Source organism: Lethenteron reissneri, chromosome 44, assembly GCF_015708825.2.
Source record: "Lethenteron reissneri isolate LAM-NWPU_2019-01 chromosome 44, ASM1570882v1, whole genome shotgun sequence".
NCBI classification, from domain to species: domain Eukaryota; kingdom Metazoa; phylum Chordata; class Hyperoartia; order Petromyzontiformes; family Petromyzontidae; genus Lethenteron; species Lethenteron reissneri.
Genome location: NC_083822.1, coordinates 13,778,032 through 13,803,084, shown reverse-complemented (window position 1 = coordinate 13,803,084; position 25,053 = coordinate 13,778,032). Strand labels below are relative to the sequence as shown.

Sequence of the window (25,053 nt, the reverse complement as noted above, 5' to 3'; positions counted from 1 at the left end):
CGGGATCATGTTTTCACCCAACAGGTGTCAGCAGCACCACTTGACTGCATTTGAATTGGTCCGATGCGTGGCCTCGCCAAGAGGTGCCCGTGTCGCGATCGTCACGCGCTCGTCGCAGCCTTGCCCTCGTCTTGCTATTTTAAGACCACAGCAGTTGTAACTTGCGGCTTCGGTGAAACAAGACTCACTTCAAGGTTATGTTTAAATACTTAAATCTTGCAAGTTAAAAGCCATCTCGGAGTAAAGGAAATTCACAACAGCAAATATACGAAAAACAATTGCGGTTTTGCTTTTGTTACACATGGACTGTACAATGAGACTAATAATTTAAGTACTATATTTAAACCATTGGACCTGTTTTATTCAGAATAAACATACAATGCTGCAGTTGACAACTTTGATATATTTTAACCTTTTCCCAGGGAAAATAACGTACTCAAAGAAAACCCCACCAACTTAACGCTGATTTTTTTTTCTGCAGGAGGCACCGTGTGTATTAATAAAATCTCTGACATGTGACCAACTCTGCCTGATGTGCCTGACCTCCTCAGAGCTTGGAAGCTCAGCAGACTTGAGCTTGGAGATTGGATGGGAGATCACCATACGTCATAAACAAGTTGTCATAGGAGCTATGAGGCTACGTGGTGGACAAGGGGCTGTGCAGCAATACCCATCGTTGTACAGGTGTCCCTCGATTCACCAGCATTCGGGTTGCAAACATTCGCGGTAAAAACATTGACCAATTACGGATACTTTTCGATGCACGACATTTCACAAGCACCCGGGAGGCTGCGTCGTGATCCATCCGCGATTGCGTCGCCTCCACAGCCATCAGCTTGCCAGTCATTCCAACACGCAGGTTGTCATTTTATATTACTTATTAATCAATCGTTCATGTTTCCATTCCTTATTTTTGTGTTAAGTGATATAGACGGTGTATATTTGTTGGCGAGTAGTAGAGTTGGAATGACTGTCCAAAACACTTCCCTAATTTTTTTTATAACATTCATGGGAAGAGCCGTTCAGATTTAAACATTTCCTTTTACGCGATTTTTTTAAGGAACACGCCCCTTTTTGTAAATCGAGGGCATCCGTGCCGTACTCCTCCACTCCCGTGTCTGTGCTCCCTGCCTTCAGCCAGCAATGATCACGTGTCAAGCACGGTAAAATAAAGTGTGGGGAAGGGCACTCATTCAGCAGTGAATTGACAAAGGGCTCCGTGTGAACTTGTATCTCATACAGGGACCTCATTACCTAGATACAGGAGCCAATCCCCTTTCGTGCCTGCCTGGCGAGCGAGCCACATGCGGCCTAAAAGGGTCAAGGCTGCTATGGGTCACACACAGGAGCATAAAACAATTAACATATTACTGAACCCATCTAGAACTCGCATACACATCACCTAACAACCATACTAATATCTATCTAGGAACCTGCAGTATAAAATAACTCTGATAAAAGTACCCTAATCTACAATACAAAATTACTCAGTTGTATATTTTACAATTAAAGCTGTAAGTACTATTAACCGCATCTAAACGAGTAGAATTAACCTTCATTTAGTGATAGCTTATTTTTTTGTTAGTTGAATTGCCAACTTTTTTTTTATACACACCTTGGGAAAAAAACCATCTGGCAAATTGCATAATGTAGTAAAGGTTGTCGGCTTCTTTGTAGTACAATGGGATAATCAGGTTAAATTTAAACCAAGTATTGCTCGTGCTACATTAATTTCACAAATCCAACAACTAAGTGCAGTGAATTTTAAGTCCACGTCCGTTTTCGCACATTAAGAGCCCAGGCATAGCCAATCAGAATTCGCTATTAAAATATTCCAATGAAAAACACCTTATGTACTTTCCATAACTAAATTGTAAATATCCTTGGCTGGTGCTCCAGTAATTAAATAATTTAAGTTAAAACCTGGGACAAAACTGTCAAACAACATGCATCAATGTAACCTCCCTACTACACGGCGTTCACAAAAAGTACGATGAAAAGCCGCTGCGATGTTTAACCATTAGCACCTCAATCACAATGCCAAGTTAAAACTGGGAGGGTGCATCACGGCAGCTGCTGTCCTGCGTGTGGATATTTCACACTGCACTTGTGAATCAAATTTCTACCAAAACGCCACGCCGCTCGCATGCCCCACTTGGCTGCACCTGGCCAGGTGAATGCTTTGTGTGGGGGGGGGGGGGGATAATCTCACGATGGTGTAAATCTTTACATATTTACATCGAAGTAACCGACATGGTCCCCAGCGTGAGGGCATGTCGGCTAAGGAGGGGGAAAGCGTCAGTCACGGTGTAAGTTCGTAAGCACAGCTGGGAATGCTGACAGGATAGGTGCACTGTAAACATAAGGCTGTGAAGGTGCAGCAGCAACTTCATCATGGGTGCATGCAGTGCAGGTGTTTAACATTTCCGGTTTAATAATTAGAATATTTGAGACATTTGCGCCATTCTGAAAGGACACGACAATCATGAATGCGCCATTTCACAGCTGGGTAGTCTGCCAGTAACGGAGATGTTGCCGTGCGACTTACTCAATTGAGTAGTTTGTCTCTGTAGCCTACATATACACTCGCAATGGGCATTCATCGATCGATGATTGGCAGTTGTTGTTGCTGCTGTCTTTGTGTGGGGTAGCACAAGAGGGGAACGCAAAACATATTTTTTAGAGTGGCCGGTCGAATGGGAGGTGATCGGGGTGGTTGTAGTCGAGGGGCGATAGTTGGCGCAGATGCATCGGGCCATCACTTGGGAGCTCAACAGCTGAGGCACATTTTACCTATAACCTCGGCTTATCTTTGCGGCGTTTGTCTCGGTAGCACTCACGAAGCGTCCCCTATTTGGGCACCTCCATCTCCGCTTGCACCCTCACAAGTTGGCCCTGTCGGTCCCTTCACCTTGCCACCTCTGAACCTGCTGGAGGCAGCACCGCCAAAACTCACCGCTCGGAGCATCATGACCTATCTAGATTTGAAGCTTTCGTGACTGCAGAAATCCATACTCTTTGGTTCTTTCGGTAAAGTCACGTAGGTAGAAAATAAAATAAATACAATTCGTTGCTGTGGTTTTCCCACCTGATGATGGTTGCTTGTGTTGCAATCGAAACGTCGTGATTTATTTTATTTTATACCTACGTGACTTTACTGAAAGCATCACGACCTATTTGTGCTGAACAACACGAGAGCCCAGCTCGGATGTTTCAAAGCTAACAGACACGGCGAGACATTGTAATGCTGTTGGACCCGGGTATGAGGTTGAATGGCCGGTCAAGTTGGTTGTATTACAGAAGGTGGAAATTGTGGACAGCTTTTGGGGTGCTCAACCGTGTGCAGAGGGATCGTGTGAAGGTGCGTGTGAACGTGCAGCCTAGTTGGTAAGCGTGCTCCCGCTGCCCAGACGCAGCAGCAGCTTCTGGCACTCGCGCAGACCGCGCTTGTCCCCCGCGCTCTCCATTGCACGCGCGGCCTCGGCCAGCATGGCCTCGCGCTCGCCCGGCGCAGACAGGAAGGAGGGTGGCAGGTAGCGGCACGCCATCACCAGGGCGGAGGCGCGCTCGCGCTGCCCCGGCTGGCTGTCCCACTCGCGGCTCTCTGTAGCACCCACGCACGCACGCAAACGTGGGAACGCACACACACGGTCAAGCTGCTTGGTCAGACCGTGAAAGACACCTCATGTCGTGAACCGTGGAAGACCTCCAAAGGGCGACCGACTGGGCCATATTATCATGCGCCCGATACCAGATAAACATATGATTGGTGGCAGGACACGAGAAGAACCTCATGCTCAAAGGTCCGACGTGCTTTCTCGGAAGGTGGTGCCAAGAATGTAAACTGTTTTATCTTCAGCTAAACATGCACGTTGAGTCTTAAAATTTCCTTGAAGGCCAGACATACATTTTTTATGTATAGCTAAATGTTTTGCCATGTTCTTGTGATTGTGTTATTAGTGTTTCTTAATCATATAAAACAGACGAATCGATCCATGATGCATATTCATTCTAACATTGTTTCCACTTTAGTTTTAGTGCTTAGGTTTAGATACAGGTTTCCCTCACTTCATGCGATAGGTCAGCAACCCGAGTAGCACAGAGTACACACAACATTGTCCCACGTCCGACCACGTAGCTGCAGGAGTGAACTCAAACTGCGTGAAGCGAATTTTGGGTAGACATAAGTTAGCCGCATAAACAGTGTGAAATCGCACAAACCAAACCTGCTTAAAGCGAGTCAGAAGGAAAAACTGAAAGGATCTCAGAAATTGTGTCCCTGTCCTCAAACGAGCATTGAGCACTGCTCATCTTCAATGGCGCTCCTGAGCCAGCGGTGGAAATTAGATCTTCATATGGCAGGAATGATCCTTATGAAAAATAATTCTCGTTCCCCACCACTTGTTTAGCGGTGGGGTTATTAGTCTACTGACCTCAGAGACCAACGGCTCAGCCAATTTCTGGCAGGGATTAACTAAACATGTCATGTTTAGGAGTGCTATTAATCTGACAACTGATCTGCATCCCAAGCCAGAGCTCTAAAACGGTCAGCTCATAAAAAGTCAGCATAGCAGTGTTGCGTTTGCCAGCAGATGCCAATAAATGTTTCCAAGGGAATGTTGTGGCCACGCTTGCACCAAATAAACAGCAAGTGGGTAGCTGGCACAGCGCTTGCCTTTCGCGGTGGTGGCAGGAGTGACGCGCCGGCGCAAGCTGTTGTCGAGAAGACGCTGCGTGCGAGTTGGGCAGGCGCCCGCCATCAGTCTCGCGGTGGCCTCGTGCAAAAACATCTGACCCGAGCGTGCACACCAAGTGAAAACATCACACATTTGCATATAAATATTTTCAGACTCCGCGCAACACTGGCAGGGAATGGAATTACCAGTGATGACAGAATGCGAGCAGGAAAAAGGGGCTCAAAGTATACAAAAATAGAAAGTATATCACACCAAAAAATGATCATGGGTGCAATGCTTTAGGGAGAGTTCTTGTATTACTAAAAGTGGTCACTGTTTAGTTGTATAAGTAACGAAAATGCATTACTTACGAGCATTCATAAAACCAAATCAAGCTGCTGCAGTTGTGGAATCGTGAACTTAAGAAAGGCATGCATTCGTATAAGCCTGACGTGTATCTCAGAAAATAACAAAGATCCCCCGTATAGCTTTAAAAGACTCTTGGGGCAAGTGCCGTTATTGAGTACCTATGAAGGCCGGCACGGCACACATGGGGGTGAGTGACCAGCACCAAGCCCGGCCGCCTTTGTCTCCCTAGTGGCGATGTTTACTACACACCACTGCACCAGATACTAAATTTTTAGGGCGAGTCAACCTCGGGGAGGCCCAGGACCGGTACAGATAACTGCCACTGGTGTTGGCTACCGCTCCCCTTGGAAAATAACTTGCGCGCGCACACACACAGGTTCGCAATTTATTCTTCGCGAGCTCAGCACAAGTGCGGTCGTGCGAGCGCAGATGAAGTGAAGATGCCCGCACCTTCCTATGCGCGGGCGGGAAGCCCTGCGCGATGCGGCGCAAGCTCGTCAGGTCCTGCTGGAAGCCCCGCATCTCCGCGGGCGGCGAGGTGCCCGCAGCGGCCTGGGCGCTTGCCGTCTTTTGCCACGCATGCGTACGTGTACTCAGCAGCATGTCGCACACAAGCAGAGCCATGGCCTGCTCTCCGCACAGACGCGCATGCGTCACACGCGGCGTGGTAAGGAGGACGACCGCGCAGCCACCCGCTCGTCTCTCTCGCCTGTGCCAAGCTGCCGTGACATGGAAAGATCTTGGCTTTGCCCACAAGCTGTGATTTAATGGTTACAATCTAGATTTGAAGTTTTCGTGACTGCAGGTATCCATACTCTTTGGTTCTTTCGGTAATTTATTTAATTTTATACCTACGTAACTTTACCGAAAGAACCAAAGAGTATTAATGGTTACATTTTAAAAGCGATAGTTTTCTGTGTGAGACAGCCAACTGATACGCAGCAAAAAATCACACGGCATACACCGCTAACGGGCACACAGGTCATTTCACTTGTAACAAAACAGCAACAAAAATTACACAAATGTTTTTGATGTGTAACAAAGTGAGCTACAATTAAACAACATGTTCATTTTGTATACTGCTGGCAGTATTCGTGAAGGATCAAACTGATATTTTGTTCACAAAGCTAGTGTCACGATTTTGCGCTCAACCGTAGTTTGGCTTCCAGGTTGCTGACCTTTGGGCCATTCTGTGTACGTCTTCGGTCAGACAGCAGGCCTTTTCACTGTATCTGTGCTGCACTGCAGATGCATTGTACATCCCTTCCCATACAATGCAACTACAATGCACCACAGCCACAGTTGAGCTCTTAAATAATCCATCTTCAAAAGGGCACACCTCCGCTTGGTGAGGGAAAGCACAATGCGTGGGGCGTGAGACTGTTCCTAATCTGGCTTGCTCTCGGCTCAATCTTGGTAGACCCTGGTAGCAACGGCGTAGCTAATGAGTGCGCAGGCAATGAACGTGAACTCGGCTCCAGACGCTGGGCTACGCAGAGGGAGGTGCCAACCACGCTGGGCCACCGCGTGGTAGAGTTGTCTGGCACTTTGAGAGGCCTGCAATGTTCATATCAGCTCTGCACAGTATTTACTTATTCAGGTCATAAATCTTCTGTTCACACCTGGAAAGGATACTTGATCAGTAGGTGATGTTTATCAAAGAGATTGGCAGTGCAAGGTAGGGGACATTGTGGATTACAGGACAGGAAATCGCATCGAGCGCACATCATGTTATACGTATATATGTTGAACTTCTTTCGCACCTTACGTTGCCAACCATGCTAATACAATCGGAGGTGCAGGGAAAGGACAACAAACTAAACACACGAAAAAATGTTGAAAACAACTGAGATGAACTTACAGTACTAACTTGTATTTAATGTTCTATTTATAAGTAGCAGAAAATAATTGGCTTGTAAATGCATTTCATGACTATCTTGCATACGTCTAGTCACCGAATTCTAGATATGTAATGATGCATCGATATTTTGATTAAAACCGAATATTCTCATGCGATATGCATTTTAATGCGTATAAATAAATGTAAATTTTGCGTGAAATTTTTGCAAACGTTACGCTCATTCCACAGTTATGGTAATGCAGTAAACTACAAAGCTGTATAACTGAGACACAAAATAGTATGAGACTGGATAAACTAAAGTTAGATATAATAGCAACCGGCAAATCATTACAATCCCTCAATCCCTAAGGCGAGAGGGTGAACGTTAGATGCCCACAATGCACGCAATAAACTAAACTAAATGTGGAGGGAAAGACTGGAGGACCTGGAGAAAAATTTACGCGGCCACAAAAAGTACATGCAATTTCCAAATAGACAGTGTCAGGGTCGGGGTCGAACCCACGACTTCCTGCATACCAGGCGAGGTAATTAACCTCTCACCACCGCAGGTTAATAAACACAGGTGGCCCAAAAACTGTACGTGCAGCCCCACCTTGTCGATGGGCCCTTGCGTGCAGTGCAGAGCCACGGCCAGGTGATCCCGCAGGAGGCCGCCAGCGCACTCGCACATGGCCAGACAGGCGTCACAGTGGTCCTTGCGGCCTATGAGCAGGGCCCGGCAAGCCTGCATGGCCAGCAGCACGGCCTGCGGCAGCACGCTCCTGCACGAGGAGACAGAATCTTTATTTAGCCTGAAAAAATCCAATTAGCTATTAAGCTCTTTTTCCCAGATATCCAGGAGGGGTGGGTCAGAAAGTTACAGCAACAAAAAACATAGGGCTGCAAAGTATAGGAAAGGTAAGAAAAAGTCACTAAAAATACAAAGAGCATTTTTTTTTACCAGGTAAAGCTCACTTAAGTTATTTTTTAAATCTGTAATTGTGGAATGCTTGGATGTTGTCGGCCGCCTGAATCGCCCTTGAAAAAGAGCTTCTTATCTTAATGGGCTTTACCGAGGGAAAATACAATTCTGATTGTGAATATCTTGACACATGCGTTTAGATTACTTGGCTGCTATACATTTCCATACGATAAGCCACTTTGTTGAGCTATCATTTGTGGCCAGGTCACTTGTGAATATGAGTTTCATGCTAAAATAAAAGTCGTTAATAGCTGAGGTTATAGACACGCCAGTACCGTCACCGGCACACCGCACGTACCGCGCCAGCTTCAGCTCGGAGGGGAGGCACTCGGCGACGGAGTAGAGCCTCTCGGCCGCCTCGTCGTCGCCACGCACCCAATGAATGGCCACCATCACCACGGCCGCCCACCATTTGGCCACCGGATCCATGCCTGCCACACGGTGAGTAGGCCAGAGGATGGAAACACCATTGTGTTAGAAAATACAAAACCCAAACGGCATTGTGGTTATACCTCTTTTTTGTGCAATTGGAAAAGAGGTATTACAGATTGGAGACACGTACCTGAGCTGTGCATCGCGGCTTGACTGGCATGAGTTTTAAGCTTTGTTAATGAGACATTTAAAATGTCAGGTGCCATAGCCTCCTAGTCACTGCAGTAACATTACATCAGTCATTTGTCTTGACAGTTTTAATTATCTTGAACCTGCATATGTTCTCTAATATGTAGGTAGAAAAAATAATAGATCACGACGTTCCGATCGCAACACAAGCGACCGTCTTTAGGTGATCTATTATTTTTTCTACCTACGTGACTTTACCGAAAGAACCAAAGAGTATGGATTCCTGCAGTCACGAAAGCTTCAAATCAAGATTATATCTCTCAAATTAATGCCAAGCATACATCGCTCCATGCACACTCTCAAGTTAAGCTTAAAGTATACTATATCTAAAATGTACTACTAGCTTCATGATAGTTTGCAGTCTTGCAGCATTAGTCAAGTGTATTTTGTGTAACCAGGGGAAACTCAAGAAACCAGGATAGTCTCATTTGCAAGAGTGACCTGGGGCATTCGTCTGGCAGAAGGAAGCTGATTGCTATTTATAATCCCAACTGTGTAATTTGAGGGTAATTGACAAATGTGATTAATTTTAACCCCAACTCTGGCACACAATGGCCGACTCTTGCGAATTACATCAGGGGGATCTTTTATGTCCACTGTGAAGCAGGCAGCACTTAATAAATATTATCGTGGTTATTACAATCCCAGTAATAACCAGGGTGGCCGCTGGATTCGAACCGTGAACCTCTGCAACAAGTGGCTAACGCACCACCACCAAGCCGCATCACAAACTAAATTTCGCCACGGGCTTGTGACGCTGACGGCACTGCCGAGCGCAGACACTCACCCGTGACGGCGGTCATGTTGGAGCCGATGGCGTAGGTTTGCTTGGTCACGACGGCCGCATTGGCGCACTCCGTGAGCAGCTGCAGGTACTGCAGTGCTTCTGAGAACTCCCTGCCAGGACGGGCACAACCAGATAGCACCGAGTGAGTGAGCGAGCATGCGTTGGGACGGTTAGAAATGTGAGCTATGTTAGCGGTGGCTCGGGTATAGTTTCTTCTACGGAACTGTTGATTCATTGTTATCATCTTTCCATGAGGGCACATTGTGGTTTGGCTGCATTTGAAAATGAATAGTGTGGTGGAAGAGTACGCATTATGCTGGGTCGTATGACTCGTGTCCAACAAGGACAGACCGCGACCACCCTCGTGACTTTTGAGCAACAGCCACTGAATGCACTGTGCAGTTGTGCCAACATTTATGTATTTTTGCAGGCAAGGGTTCTTTAATAGAAAATACGAATCTACAGCGTTAAGTACAGCTGATGCCTCGAATGGGGAAAAAGACATACATGCTTTAGGGCAGCTACGTATGAGTGCCATTGTGCGTGGCGTGCGTGCGCGCGTGTGCACGGGCGTGTACCCGGGCTCGCATGGACCCTGCTCGCCATCGCCTGGCCGGAAAATGGTTCCCAACGCTCGTTCAAGCAGGTGTTCCCGGAAAGCCTGAGCCACTTGTGCCAGGGGGTCCACTGTGAGAGACAAAGCACAACTGTTGTAGAGGAAAGAGCACCTTCATTATGGTGAAATAATAGCAATAGTGGGGCTGAAAACTGCACTCAAATGTTAAGCACCCACACACTGCTGCTGAGAATTCAAGACAGGTTTGGTAGCCGAGTTGCACCTACCACAGGTGGGCTGTGGATTGCAGGTGGATGCCAGTTGGCCCCCCTTACCCAGATTAGCCGACGTGGAGTAGCAGCTTTGCAGGGGCTGGCTGCGAACGCACCACCCACCGTCCACAAAGAAGCGGTGGCCCAGCGGGTGGCACAGCCACTGCATAGCGGGTGGCACTGTGCCCGACTGGTTCAGGCACACCTGCCGTGCACCGCTCAGGAAGTATCGCTGAGAAGGGAAGAGAGGTGGCAACAGCACGCCATTAGCGATGGGGCCAGTCTACTTCACAGCCGGCAATAGAAGCGGGCCAAGCGAAGAGAGTGGCTCTATTAGGGGTGGCAAAGGAACGAGTAAAACTAATATCTATACTGTATGCGGGTCATTTCTGTAATCTAATACAGGGGTTATTGGATCACACAGATTTATGAAACTTCCAAATATGAGCTGTACAAGATGGCTAAGAGATGTTAGTGCAACAAGTGGGTTTGTGATTCTCTATGTAAACGTCTGAGGAGAGTGTTTATCTGCTCATATGCATGGGGTTTCTTTGGGTACTCTGGTACAATTACCATGTAAAATAAAACAAAATTCACTAAAATAATTTTCCACATCACAATGCAGAACATTAATGTTATTAATTTGAAAGGTTTGTCCTTCCCTGCTCCTCGGGTTAGGACAGTTAGCACGGTGGGCTACATACGGTTGAACATATGTACATACATACGGTACAATCAAAAGTCGCATCGGGGAACTCGCAGCACGAGTTGGAAAAACCTCTGCAGTTCTGACGTACGCTGGGGCGTTTGCAAGCACTCACGGCCAGGAAGTGCGTGCGGCGTGGAAAGCTGGTCTTGATGCGTAGGGCGGCCGTGACATAGACTTGGGCGAGCGTGTCGGCTGGGAGGGTCTCGCCCGCGCATTCTGCAAGGTTGACAGCGCTCAGCGCCACGGTCACTGCCCAGGCGTGGCCCTCCTCCAGCTTGCCTGCACGCACACGGCGGCACCACCAACTCATCCGGGTGCACGGGAGACGCGTGCCCTTGCGAGGGCACGCAGTCAAGCGCAAGCACTTCCTCAATATTTCAACTCAAGCGCGAGTAGTTGTCGTTGTCAGCCTGACACTCGGCACTTCTGGGTAAAGGGCTCCCCCAATTGTCTGCCATTCGTTCCTTTCCTTAGTTGCTTCTCCCGAACTCTTCAACTTTGAAATCATAGCAGATTTGTGGCCAATTTGAGGTTCATGTTGCCACCACGCTGAAGTTCTTTTATGTCCAGGAGAGGCTTAAATAGCATTTAGGGATTAATATCCTAAAACGTTTCAAATAGATGTGGTGCTTGGTGTTGGAAACTTTAAAAAGTTATATTTCCGGTTCAGGATAAAGCCTTTTAATCATTCAATAGTCTTGATACTGGTAACAGGGTCCCATGGTTATTTCTTGTTCAGTTTATTCACTGTGTAAAACTCATTGCAGATGAATTCCTGAGCCAGCACGTTTGTATGTGGACTGAATAATTAACTTCCACTGTGTGGCCTTCTCGATGTTTATCTCTGTACACGCTGCACAATATAATCTATGAATTGCACAACAGGGTTGAAGTTCTTTACTTTCTACAGAACGTTTTTTGCAACCTAAACAGCCAGCATTGTGTAGGTCAAAGAATGGTTGTAAGTCCAAGGCCAGTAAACTTTGGGGATTTTTCCAACTACACTTCGCGTTGACATCAGCGACGGGAGGCAGCACACCGTATATAGCCAACCGAGCTAATAGGAGGTGCGAAAACGAGCTCGCACCCACCCACCCGTCATGTGCAGCTGGTGCAGCTTGTGGTAGACGAGTGCGACGTCGCGCATGCCCTTGCACGCGTCGGCACGGGCCCCAGGGTTGGCGCGTAACGAGCCGGCACGGCAAGCCAGCCAGCGGCCCAGTCCCGCACGCTGCAGGAGGTGCCGCAGCAGGCCCCAGCCCAGGCTGCACGCGAGATCGAGCGGCGAGGTCGGCAGTGGACGGCCCGCCGCTTTCAAGCTCACACGCAGGTTCTCGGCAGCCGCGACAAACTCCCCCTGCGGACGCAGAGAGAGAGAGCACAGTAAGTTTTGCTTGACCCCCTCGCACGCGGATTATGACGCTGCATGTTGTCTTATCGCTTGAATGTGAAGTTATTCAGTCGAAACGCCCCTGCCAAATACTTTGAAAATGTTTAGTATAATGTATTCACAATATTGTGATCACACTCATTGAAATGCATGCCAAGCTTCCATCAGCCGCCGCCATCTTGAAAACCACGCTCTACTTTACCCAGTGTTTCTACAAAAGGAAGTATAATTTCCACCACGAGGTTGTCACACTGAATAGATGACGTCCCATGGACAAGGCAGCATGCACAAAACATCAAGGCGTATGCACCACGACTGGAATGCTCACAAATCATAGCCATCCACTACATTGGGCAACATGCCTGATGGGTTAAGAAGATATGAAAGTTTGTTTCCATTTCTAGGCGATAGTATGAATTATTTTAAGAGTTTGCCATTTTCATTACAGCACAGGGGAAGCAACTTGGAAGTTTGGAATATAACAGGGCTAAGAAACAAAGATATAATTAAAACAATTAGAAGGTTGTAATGAATGAGACACGTGCAGGATTGAGGGCAGGTTACCAAGACAGCCATTGGTGTATCACCCATAACTTTGTGTCCAAGGGTAAGAACTAAAGCTGTAAGCGTGGTCAGGAGCTGACTGCAGTGGCCGAGGGATCTAGCAGAAGGAAATGATGGCACCAATGGCAATGACCATGACAGCTCAAAGCTGGCAGTCACTTGGTACAGATGGGTGCACGGGTTCACTGCTGTTAAATACTGTGAACTGACCCTGGCTAGGTCCATGTCAGCCTGCTTCCGATGCCTCCAGAAGAGCAGTGCGGCAGGCGAATGTGGCCGCATCACCGGTTCGCCGTACACGAGAATCCGCGCCAGGACAGCCAGAGCCAGCACCCCATTCACCAGCCACAGCAGCAATGTCGGCATCAGCCAGTCCCACCAGCTCTCGGGCCCATCTGCAATGACAAGCCAGTTGGGAATTGCTATCGGTAAAAACAACGGTGGCATTTTGTCTGACCGGCCATTAACAGCTGCAGATAACCTTACCACTGTTATCTGTAGCACTGCTTTTTTATATTGCAGGATAACACTGTAGGAAATTGCCTTTCGCGACAGTAGATGGCAATGAGAATATTTAAACTGATGTAGAAAAAAAATAGTTTTTTTAAGTTGTATACAGAACTAGAACTAGACAACACATTGTGATCACATTTTGAGTACAGAAATTCTCAAGCTGATGTGAGCTTGGAGAATGAGAGTCATTGGTTACATCCTAGACACTGTCCGGAATGAAGCGTTGGGCAGCTTTAGGTTTGTGTGTGTGGGGTCGGTGCTACCGTTGAACGAGAGAATGTTGCGGCCTGGGTAGTGCATCTGGTTGGACACCAGCCCTGTGGCACGCAGCAGGAACCCGAGTGGGTTGACAGAGAGGCACAGGAACAGGAAGCCACAGAGCAGCACGCGGGAGCGGTCCACCATGGTCAGCCCGCCGGGCGAGCCTGGCTCCTCCTTGATCTGCATCTGTGGTCAGGTTAACGGCGTTCGGTGAATAATCAGTTTCAATACGAACATGGGAAGATCATTATTGTAGATGTAATGAATGCCGAGGATGCAATCACTCGGGATGTGCCAAATCTCATCAGATCTCAGAATCTCAGCAGGTTTGAGCCTGGACAGTGGACTGATGTGTGACTAACATGCATAAAACAGGTGTTGTGGGCTGTAGTGCAGCAATATCCACTGTTTGTCTCTGTGATTCAATCTGCCTTTAACCTCTTAACCGGTGTGGTGAAGTATGGTCAAATAACCCCCACAAACACCATGGCGCGGGAAGGCCCTCGTACTCCTAATCGTTCCCCCTCTCGTGCACAATCCTATTTCCGCTCCTTTTCCTACTTGCCCCCCCTAGGCACTGGAACAAACTTCCCCTCCACATTAAGCGACGAGCACCCTCCCTGTATAGTTTCCGCTCCTCCCTCAAGACTCACCTCTTCTCCCTGGCGCGTTCTTCCCTCCATCCCTAGGTACCCCCGTAATTCCCGTAGCCACTAAACCTCCCTCCCCATACCCCATCCATATTCACCGTATCACTTTTAGCTACCCTCATTGTACCACTCATAACCCTTGTAAAGAGCCTTGGATAACGGCGCTATATACAAACTTGATTTGAAGCTGTTGTGACTGCAGCTAGAAAACGAACTGGATGTCTCACTAGCACAGCCACCATTGCGCGTTGGTTCGTTTACATTGACATGCTCATCTCTCACAATACAATGGCCACCTCCTCAGCTCTCGCATCAACTACACCCCCCCCCCTTTCCACCCCCCATCTCGGTTCCCATCTTTGGATTTGCCACTCCCTTAGGCACAATCTCGAGCCCCCACCCTCTTGCCCGATGGGGAAACCCCCCCTCCCCCCTCTAAATATAAGGACTTGTGATCTATTATATTTTTTCTACCTACGTGACTTTACCGAACGAACCAAAAAGTATGCGCTATATAAATGAAGTTTCAAACTATCGTTTGGAAACCCCCGGAACACACACACACCAACCGAGTGTGTGTATGTATAAGATTTGTTGTTGTGCTTTTCTTTAACTAAACGATGTGTAATCCCCGCTCGAAAAATCCTAACCACGGCGTTTCAGGGCTGCAGTGACCACCATACCTTGCTGTCGTCGTAGTAGGGGCTGTCTGGCTCCGAGTCACTCGAAAAGGGACTGTTGCTGCGGTTGGGAGAGCTTCCGGCGTCCGAGTTGGGTGGCGTGGGCAGCCCCAGGGGCTCCGCTTTGAGATCGCTGCTCAGGGGCGTCCCCTCCAGCGTGTCCATGGGAGTTATTCCCACGTCCACCAGCTCCTTCAGGGTGTCTGCAGGTACCGGGTTTACAACATTCGTGTAAACTGCTACGTGCAGCAGTAACCTGGCCAGAGCGTGGTGGTTTACGCACACTGTGGCACTATTAACTCGGTGCCACGAGTTCGATCTCTGAGCATGGCTGAAATCAGTGGTGAGTTCGGGACTGGCTATGGGTCCCCTACACCCTCCTTTACCAACCCGCAATGACTGGCATGATGAAGTATGGTCAATTAACCCCATTTAATTAAAAACGCGGGGACAGGCATTCGTATAGGAGTGGAATGACAAAGGGCCGTGTACATTATCATGATATAGGCATAAACAGACCAAGAAGGTGGTGTGTGAATGGAAATGTCATGGCTGCATGTGTTGGTGCTCCAGCCGTGTGCAGTCCTCGGCCAATCTTTTAAAAACCTTTAAAAAAATTATTTACAAATTTAGCTTACTCTGAATATTTGACAAGACCAAGTTGGCAAATTATGGTGGCATGTTTTACGCTCTTAAGTTGCTATACTAAAGAAAATAATTGCTAGAGAGCGCAATTATCGAGGGTAGACGACGAACAAAACTATGAAAAGCAAGCAGAACGCAAGCAAAATTAAGTGCATTTAGGAAACCAAACTTGACAATTAAAAACGGCATACCATTGTTACCGTAGAAGCAATGTTAGTGCATAGAGATCTGAAACTCCAAATATGCAGGCATCAGGGTCGGGATCGAATCCACAAACTCCTGCAATCCACGCTAGCGAGATAACATCTCGCCACTGCGGAGCCTATTTAGATCCAACTTTACGTCCCCCCCCTACCCCCAAGGACGCTAGTCAATCCTCATTCATTCAATCACATCGACAAAGCTGGGTTGGTAACTGGAGATCCAAACAGGTTTGCAGACAGGCAGGAGATCATAGCTACAATGAAGGCAAATGTGGTGGGAGAGAAAACGTACGTCCTTTCTGCGCTGCCATCTTGAGGACAAGGTTCTCCTGCTTGAGCTTCTGGTTGGACTGCTGCAGGTAGCGGATGTACTCGAATCGCCTTGCGGAGAACCGATGACTTGTTCAGCTGCCCCGCCAACAGTTGAAACAGCACAGAGCACACAAGGTAAAGCACTCGCGGTGCATGTGTCGCGTGTCACGTGTCGCGTCTCTCGTTACTGTGATTCGTCATACGGAATCAAATCCACGATAATCCTCTCGCCCGTTTTTCAAGACATCCTTTACATTGTGATTATTATTACTCGTTCAATTGTTTAGTTTTACTCATAAAACTTTTCTGAAATAATGAAATCAGAATAATTAGGTTAGCAAAAAGTATATATTCCGATTAAATGAGTAATTTTCGAAATATTTTCCAAAGTAATACATTTTTGGTTTGTTTTAGTTTGTGTTTTGTTTCGTTCCTTCCCCCGCACCTCCAATTAACATGGTTGGCTACGTACTTGCATACATGACATAATTTCCACATGTTATGTATTTATTTATTTCTAATGTAACTGAAAGCATGTGTATTATATATTGTCAAGTAAGTAATTATGGCAGGCTTGTGTTGAATGAACTGCAGTTAAATTATAATCTTTATTTCTACTGGAAGTACAGCAAAGCACAAAAACAATGGAAAATAGTGAAATACAAGAAAAAGTTATGGCAAACCGATTCCGCTATAATTGATTAAAAAACATTTGGTTTGATCGCGTAAATATAAATGTGTCGTAAACCCACCTCCAAACGACACAGCCAATTAGTAAGGTTTGTCACGTAGACAGAATGTACCAATTTGTTACTACTTGGCACGGTGTGTTTGGAGAACAAACCCACAACATTGACAATTTCAGTTGACGATGTTTTCCCTGGTGAAGCTGTAGTCACTTTACTAATTGCCTGTGTCGGATGGAGGTATGTTTACAAATCATTTATACATTTAGGCGATCTAACCCAAAAAACGTTATTATGAAAATCGGTTGCAAAAGTCGATGTGTTCAAGTGTATCGTGGCAATAGTGTTCACAATGCCTCCTCTGCACACCCCCCCCCCCCCCAGCTCACCGAGATAGTTACCTTGCCCTCACTGCCGGCGATCATGTCCTTGAGCTCGACGATCTTGTCATTGATGGAGGAGCGGTAGCGCTTCTCGATGGCGTTGTGCGCCGTGCGCTTCTCCCCCTTGTTGGGCAGCCCCATGGGCTTGCTGCTCGCCGACAGGCGGTTGATTGGCAGCTTGTCCGCGTCCACCACCATGGGCATCGTGGTCAGGATCGCGTTTCCACTCATCAGCGTCTAAAAAGTGTCGCAGTGAAATATAAAACAATGCAGGTCGTGAGCACGTGAAGTGTGCCAATAGGCATTGTAAACATAAAGTGAACTGATGATTATCTGAGGTAATGGGGGAGGGGCAGGCTGCATAGTTTTTGCTAACCTACCTAAAACGGGGTGAAGATGTCTGTTTCAGTGTCACCGAGTTATAAGTGAGCAGTAGCGAAGAATTACAATTTTCTATTTCAAATCCTTATTCTATAAGCACAGTTAATGCTCAACTCGGTTTATCGGTCCACAAATAATTAAGCATAACTATCCAGTATATATAAATATACACAAGAGCAATTACATGAGCTCATGGGTGACACATTTTGCATTAATATCCTCGTCTTGGTTGACTTGGCCCATTACTCCTCCTAGGTCGACAAACACCGCGAGTTAAAATGATGGTTCTCAAGTGCCAGGACTGGTCTCGGATATTGAAACAAAGGTAAGATTTTACACCACTGACTGAAAATGACTACCTCCCATCCCAACAGGAACAAAAATTCACCTCTAACTTTATTTGTTAAAGAACAATACCAATAATAATAAGTCCTCACTTTTTGCACAACGCAGAACGCGCCCGTTATAACGCACACTGTTATTACATGGAATGTGGCCCTGTTGTAATACGGTTTCTGAGCGGTCAACGACAAACTACTTTTTGGAGCTGTGCGGCTAAGCGGTTCGTTATGGCGCGTGGAATTTTACAGTAACGTGGCGGCGGACCCTCAGTTATTTGTCTCACCATCTTACTGTGTGTGTGTACATCGTATCTCGCCAAACTTTATCGTTACTTTATTTATGGCGAAATCTTTTCACGTAACGCAGCACTTTTCAGGAACACATCTTCCGCATTAAACGAGGACTTCCTGGAAATGTCTACGTTAACACCAACACACAAACGTCATAGATAATAGCCTTCATTGAAGACTCTAGTTTGCGAGTAGAGACGCACAGTGGTGTCTGTAACAGCAGCGAGTCTGTGTGTGAAGGCAGGGGCCACCTGAATAGGTGTGGCGTGCGCTGTTGCGCTGCCGCCACTGCCAGGTCCCTTTGGGGTGCCCACCACCGTGCCAGGGTCTGCCTTGAGTGTCGTCAGTAGAACAGAGTCCGCTTTGATGATCTGGGGCTGCAGTAACACCTGTGGAAACATAGTAAAAGAGGACACCTGCGGACAGCAAATCAACAGCTGAACTTTCAAGTAATACATAATGTGGTGAAGCGACACTGCGAATCCACAAAGAACATCTTAAAACTCTTGAATATGAGCGCAATATCTTACTTTACGTGTTAAATGTGGCGTTGCAGACGCTACTGAAAGATTAATTCTGACATTAGTGGTTGGGTTATCCCACCTGCTGCACCTGTGGAGACATGCTGACAGCATTGACAGCCAGACGCTGCACTTGCTGCATGTTGTGGACCTGCTGCATGTTGTGGACCTGCTGCACTTGCTGTGGGGATACCATCACCGACATCGCTTGGGGTGACATCGTCACCTGCTGCATCTGCGAACACGAGATTTGACATCTCCACTAATGAAAAGGATAAAAACGAGACTTGGCTTGACAAAGGGTAACTCTCACCGACATCAAATAAACACATCGAGTTCCTTGGTGTATTCAACAGCAGTGTGTAAAAATAAAGAATTAGGAGAATCACTGCCTTCGAAATGAAAGCCAGAAAAATCTTTACATTTCACAAAGAAGTCCTGGAAACAAGAGAGACAAAGAAGGAAGGCTATATCAGCCCAAGTACAGTAAGTCATCGCTTAACATGTGGTGTGCACACAACGCGTTTTCGCTGTACCAAAACGGGGTTCATCCATTCGATAATTTTTTTTGCACAACGCGAAATGCGCCCATTATAATGTCGAGCATGCAATGTTACAATGCTGAACGCTCCCGTTATAACGCGCAACGCGACCATTTGTAACGCGGCTTCTGAGCGGTCGACGACAAACTACTTGAGCTGCGCGGCTGAGCAGTATGATACAGTACGCGTCATGATACAGAGGCGTGGCACAGCGTACCCTCGGTTATTTGTTCCGCCATATCACTGTGTGCGTGCATCGCAACTACCACGTTAAATGAGGAATTGTTGCACAGGAAACTGCAGCATTTCAGACACGTGATCAGGATAACAACATACTAAAAAACAAAAAAAATACAAATATACCTCATAACATTTAGTCCTGCAAGCCAAGCTTCATATCCATAAAACTCTAAATATCTCATAAATATGATTAAGAATATTAAGCTTAATCCTAATGATATTCTCGTAAGTTTTGATGTGACCTCTCTGTTCACAAGGGTTCTGGTCAACGAATCAATTAAATTACACTCTGGTAACGAACAACGGTTTGGCCAAAGATATCCGAAGACTAGCTGACCACTGTCTAAAGAACATTTACTTCTTGTGGCAAAGTGACTTCTATAAACAAAAGTATGGAGCAGCAATGGGCTCTCCTTTGTCTCCTGTGATAGCGAATTTGTCCATTGAAAATTTTGAAACAAAAGCACACTAAAACCATCTGCTTGGTTTAGATATATGGATGACACATTGCTGGTCTGGCCACATGGCAAAGATACACAGATTTGGCACGGTACATAAAATACAGAATTTAATATCTGGTACAAAAGATGTATTACCGAAGCTATCAACAGAAGGTGTGTAAGGATTAACTGCACGTGTGCTAAATGTTATGTTGGGAAAACAGGACGAATGATCAGCACGAGACAAAAGAACATCAGAGAAATATTAAATTATCTCAAATGCAACTGGCAGCAGCAGCATAACACGCGTACCAACAAGGACACTCAATTGATTTTGATAACGTTGAAGTTTTGTTCAAAACTAGCAACTACAGGCCAAGACTAATTCGAGAATCTATCGAAATTTAAAGAAATAAAAATTACTTTAACCGTTCGGATAGCTACCGTCTTAGTGCTTGCGTGGAAGCGAATCCTCAAATAATACATTATTTAACTGCATGCCTACAAAGGGCAGCGTACTTCAATAGGGATTACCGTTGGAGGGGCTATTTTAATAAACACAATAGACAGGAAGGACAAGTTCAAAGGGCTCGCATAATTCACATGCATAATGTACGTTGCCTCGGTAATCCCCCCACCCCCCCCCCCACATTGTGCAAGAGCACAGAAAGGTGGTCAATACATCTACACCTCTATATAAGGTACGAAACAGTAAGACTTCTCCACAAATCTGGCTGTCGCCTGATGAAGCTAGTTGTAATTACTGGCGAAACGTTGTACTCCGTTTGTAAATGTTGTGGCTTGGCTCTCCAACACACCCGTGTGCTGTACTAGTGACGAATTGGCACGTTCTGTTTACGTGACAACCCTTACTAGTTGGCTGTGTTGGGCGGTGGCGGGTTATAACAACACATTGATATATTTAGCGAAAGCCTACGTGTTAAACAAGCTCTATATGTTGATAAGCTCAAGTCAACAAAAACCTGTTGGACAGCATTGGTCACATCACCACCATTACCCATAATCAATGAATTGATGGATGAAGGCCTCCCCAAGCTGTCACCATCTCTCATGGTCCTGATGTAAAAATTCACCGAGCACCTGCACACACAGGCTGATCTTATCGCTGTCTTTGTGGCAGAGGTCCCTTGGGACGTGCGTGTTCTCTCATTCGGCTGCCACTTGTTATTTATCATCCGTTCTGGCAACGTGTCCTGTCCAATCCCAGTTAGTTTCTTTAACAGTCAAAAATGTGTCATCCATGTGTTCTTATCTTTGCCTCATTGGAATCCCAAGCATGCATATCTCTGCATTAGTTAAGGTAAAGATAAAACAAATTCTCCGGAAGATCAAACAGCTCACCTGCGGCCCGATGGTCTGGTGCATGTGCGGCGAGACGGTCAGCTGCTGCGCATGCGGCGCCATTGTCACGTGCTGTGGTGTCATGGTCAGGTGGTGCGGGGTCATGGTGACCTGGTGTGGGGTCATGGTGAACTGCTGCGGAGTCATTGCGACCTGGTGTGGGGTAACGGTGAGGTGCTGTGGGGTCATGGTGACCTGCTGCGGGGTCATGGTGAGGTGTTGGGGCGTCATAGTGACGTGCTGCACGTGAGGTGAGATGCCGGTGGGACTAGCGGAAGTGGTGAGGAACTGGTGAGTGGGCGTGACGCTGTGTAGGTGGTGCTGAAGGGTGACGGGCTGGAGGGAGGGCGTGCTCACGACCGTCTGTATCTGCTGCTGCGCTGGTACAGCTGCGACACAGCACGTGCAATCGGGCGAGAAATGTGCAGGCGTTATGTTTGAAAAATAGCAAACAAATAAAGACCCCATGTAGCCTTAACATACTGCTGGGGCTAGTGCTGTCAACGAACACCTATGCACCTATGAAGGTTGGCATGGCGCACAAGGAGACAGTGAGGCCAGCACCACGACCAGATTTGTCTCCCCAATGTTGCTGTTAATATACAGTAAAATAGGTACTCATTCAAGGCTGAGTCGACCTAGGGGAGGCCCAAGACAAGTTCAGAAAATTTTCAGATCTTAACTGTGGCCAGGAATCAAGTTCCAGACGCTGGGTTCAAAGCCCAGTGTGCTCATCACTATGCTACCAGCAATAGTGTGCACACACAAATGTAAACAAGACATCAATGCAGTATTTTTAAAAGGCAGTGATTTTTACATTATATTTTTTTCTTGGTGCAAGTTCATAGATTGTCAACAAATGAGAGTAACGTACAAATATACTATAATAAGGATATGGGTTTGTTTAAAATGTTTTAAAAAATAACTATAAGTTCACGGACATTACCTGTAAGCGTGCCTTGCGGGGAGTAGTTGAGTAAGGTGGGCTGCGTGATGTGCACCTGCGTGGGGCTGGCCGCGAAGCTCTGTGTCATAACCACCGCTTGCTGCTGCCTCTGCTGAGTGGCCTGAGGCAGCTGGGATATGATCTGGGTCTGCGGGTACCGAGACATACACACTCTGCACGTTAGTTGTGGATTACATATTTTCAAACCATTTTGGAACGTATGAATTTTGTTTCTGTTATAATTCCTGCAGGTCAGTCGCAATTATTTAAATAACTATAGCAGATGTGTAACAGTAGTTATTGGAATAATACAAAGATCTCCCGTATAGCCTTAATAGACTGTTGGGGCAAGTGCTGTTAGCGAGCACCGATGAAGGCTGGCACCGCACACGTGGGGGGTGGGTGGCAGCACCACGCCTGGCTGCCCTTTTCTCCATAGTGGCGATGTTTACACGCCGCACCAGGTACTCATTTGAGGCTGAGTCGACCTAGGGGAGGCCAAGGACCAGTTCAGATAATCGTCACTGATGTTGGCCGTAAGCAGAAATCGAATTCGGGTCACTAGGTTCGTAGCAGTGCGCTAACCGCGACACTATCGCTCCCCAAAACGATACAGGGCTGCTTGTAGTCGATGCCAGCTTATGGCATTCACATCTGCACTGAAAAGCAGCCCCACATGAGTCAATGCCCTGCCTGAGTAGGCGGTCATGGTGTAAAATGACCCGAGTAGCTCGTGATGGGAGGTGGCTTGCCTGGGTGTTGGTAAGCTGCAGCTGCTTCTGTGAAGTGGGAGCCGTGTGTGTAGAAGCAGGTGAAGGCTGCACCACTCCCGTGGGCTGTGCTTGCTGGGTGCTGGGGTGATGCAATCCCACTGGTTGCTGCTGCTGGGCTTGGCGGGCCATGGGCTGGGAGAAGGTGCTCTCCATGGTCAAGCGGGGCTGTACGGAACCTTTATTATCCGAGCCACCATTTGTGGATAATTGTCCATCAAACAGCCCAGGGAAGTCACCATCCTGGGTGTTGATGTATTGCAGCATCTCTGCATCAGTAGAAAACATGGGAAGACAGGGATCAGACCAATGTGGTGCACTTTAAATAATTAGATTTTAGAATACTGTACCATGCTCTTCAAACGGACAGCAGTCAATACATTGAGTCCTGCAACTATGAATGCTAACACTGACCATATGTTCAGACACGTATTACAATGCATGTAATGTGATTACATATGTACTGAATAAGATAGGCCAACAGTCCAAAGAGCATATACTGGTGGATAGCTGAACAGTCATACAATATGATTGGTGGGCAAGTGGACTATCTGAGACAGACAGGAGAATTATTTCAGCGGACAGTTGAACAAGCCGGACTGGCTGAAAAAGTTACGGATAAACTTAAAAGTCACACAAGCCAACAAATGGACAACCGCACAGAAAATAAAAATGTAGACAATTATCAGTGGAAGTTGTACTGTCCTTATGGGCACAGGTAGACAATCTTTCAGGTTAACTAAGATTAAGTTCAGGTAATCTAGCAGGCGAATACACTGACACGCAGATATGAATGTCTCGCAGTCCACCTGCCTCATCGACCGGCGGGCAATGTGACAAGACACGCCTGTCACAAGCCACTAACAACAGAAGAAAGGCAGTGACAGACTAAGAGGTGGTCAACCTTACAGTTGTGAGAATAAATGCACAACCTGATTAGTGGAGATTAACAGCCATATATACACACACACTGACAAGCGGATATCGATTCCAATCAAAATACGGCGAGACAACTTAGGTAGGAAGATATTACGACAAATGAAAGATCATGTGGACATTTATGGCAGGTGTACAGCCCCATGTGGATAAACGCACAGCTGAGAGCGAGGAGGGTTGACACCACGTGGCGGACACCGTCATATTTATATCGCGTGAGGTGAACAGCGAACACAGACAGTAGCTGGCATTCTAAAGCTGACACTGCAACAGTGACGGCCACTATAATGGGTCCCACGCTAACAATGTAAGTCTTTGACATTGACAAAAGTGACTAAGTTTGCCACACTAACAGGCAGTGTAAGTCCAGCTGACGGTGTAAAGGTCTGACACTGACTGACAAACGCCGTGACACGCGAACAGTACGACTCCGTTAATTGACGACGACACACGGTGACACTGACACGCGGTGACACGGTGAGAGTGACACAGTGACACTGACGACACACGGTGACACACGGTGACACTGACGACACGCGGTGACACTGACACGCGGTGACACGGTGAGAGTGACACTGACGACACTGACGACACACGGTGACACTGACGACACACGGTGACACACGGTGACACTGACGACACACGGTGAGAGTGACACACGACGGTGACACTGACACACGGTGACACTGACACACGGTGACACTGACGACACACGGTGAGAGTGACACGGTGACAGTGACGACACACGGTGACACAATATGACAGTGACAGGCAGACACACACGCTGCGACAGACGGCCACACACACACACGCGGCGACTCTGACAGCCAGTGACCGCCGCCGCCGCCGCCCAAGCCGCGCACCGTCGATTTCGCTGAGCAGGACGTTGTCGAACTCATTGGACGAAGCGAGGCTCGGGTCCAGACTGTCCAACCCGTGCTCCTCGAACGCCATGGCCACCGCGGGAGGCTGCGCCTCCATGCCCGCACTTGGGGCGGCAGACGGCGGCCGAGGAGGCTGCAGAACGCGGAGGAGCCGGGAGAAGCTCAGGCGGGGGGCTCCTGCACGCCCGCGGCCATCTTGTCGGGAGGGGTCGGGGGGGGGGTGACGCCGGAAGTGACGCGAAAGTCGTAGAGGTGGTGCCACTCGCGCCGTGGCCAATCAGAGCGCAGCCCGCGGTGGGC

General features: G+C 47.4%; 1 protein-coding gene across 1 annotated transcript; it reads right to left on the bottom strand.

Moving 5' to 3' along the window:
- Nucleotides 1-335: 335 nt before the first annotated feature.
- On the bottom strand, nucleotides 336-24,966 carry SREBF1 (sterol regulatory element binding transcription factor 1). The gene is given in 22 exon segments (XM_061570041.1): nucleotides 336-3,604; nucleotides 4,676-4,790; nucleotides 5,496-5,672; nucleotides 7,499-7,667; nucleotides 8,166-8,298; nucleotides 9,276-9,385; nucleotides 9,854-9,962; nucleotides 10,167-10,335; nucleotides 10,925-11,091; nucleotides 11,908-12,169; nucleotides 12,977-13,161; nucleotides 13,543-13,726; nucleotides 14,874-15,073; nucleotides 16,011-16,092; nucleotides 16,094-16,136; nucleotides 17,107-17,336; nucleotides 18,364-18,528; nucleotides 18,716-18,895; nucleotides 21,218-21,606; nucleotides 22,164-22,311; nucleotides 22,916-23,202; nucleotides 24,733-24,966. Coding segments are annotated over 22 exon segments (3,846 nt in total). The 5' UTR covers nucleotides 24,851-24,966; the 3' UTR covers nucleotides 336-3,380.
- Between the last annotated feature and the right edge of the window lie 87 nt (nucleotides 24,967-25,053).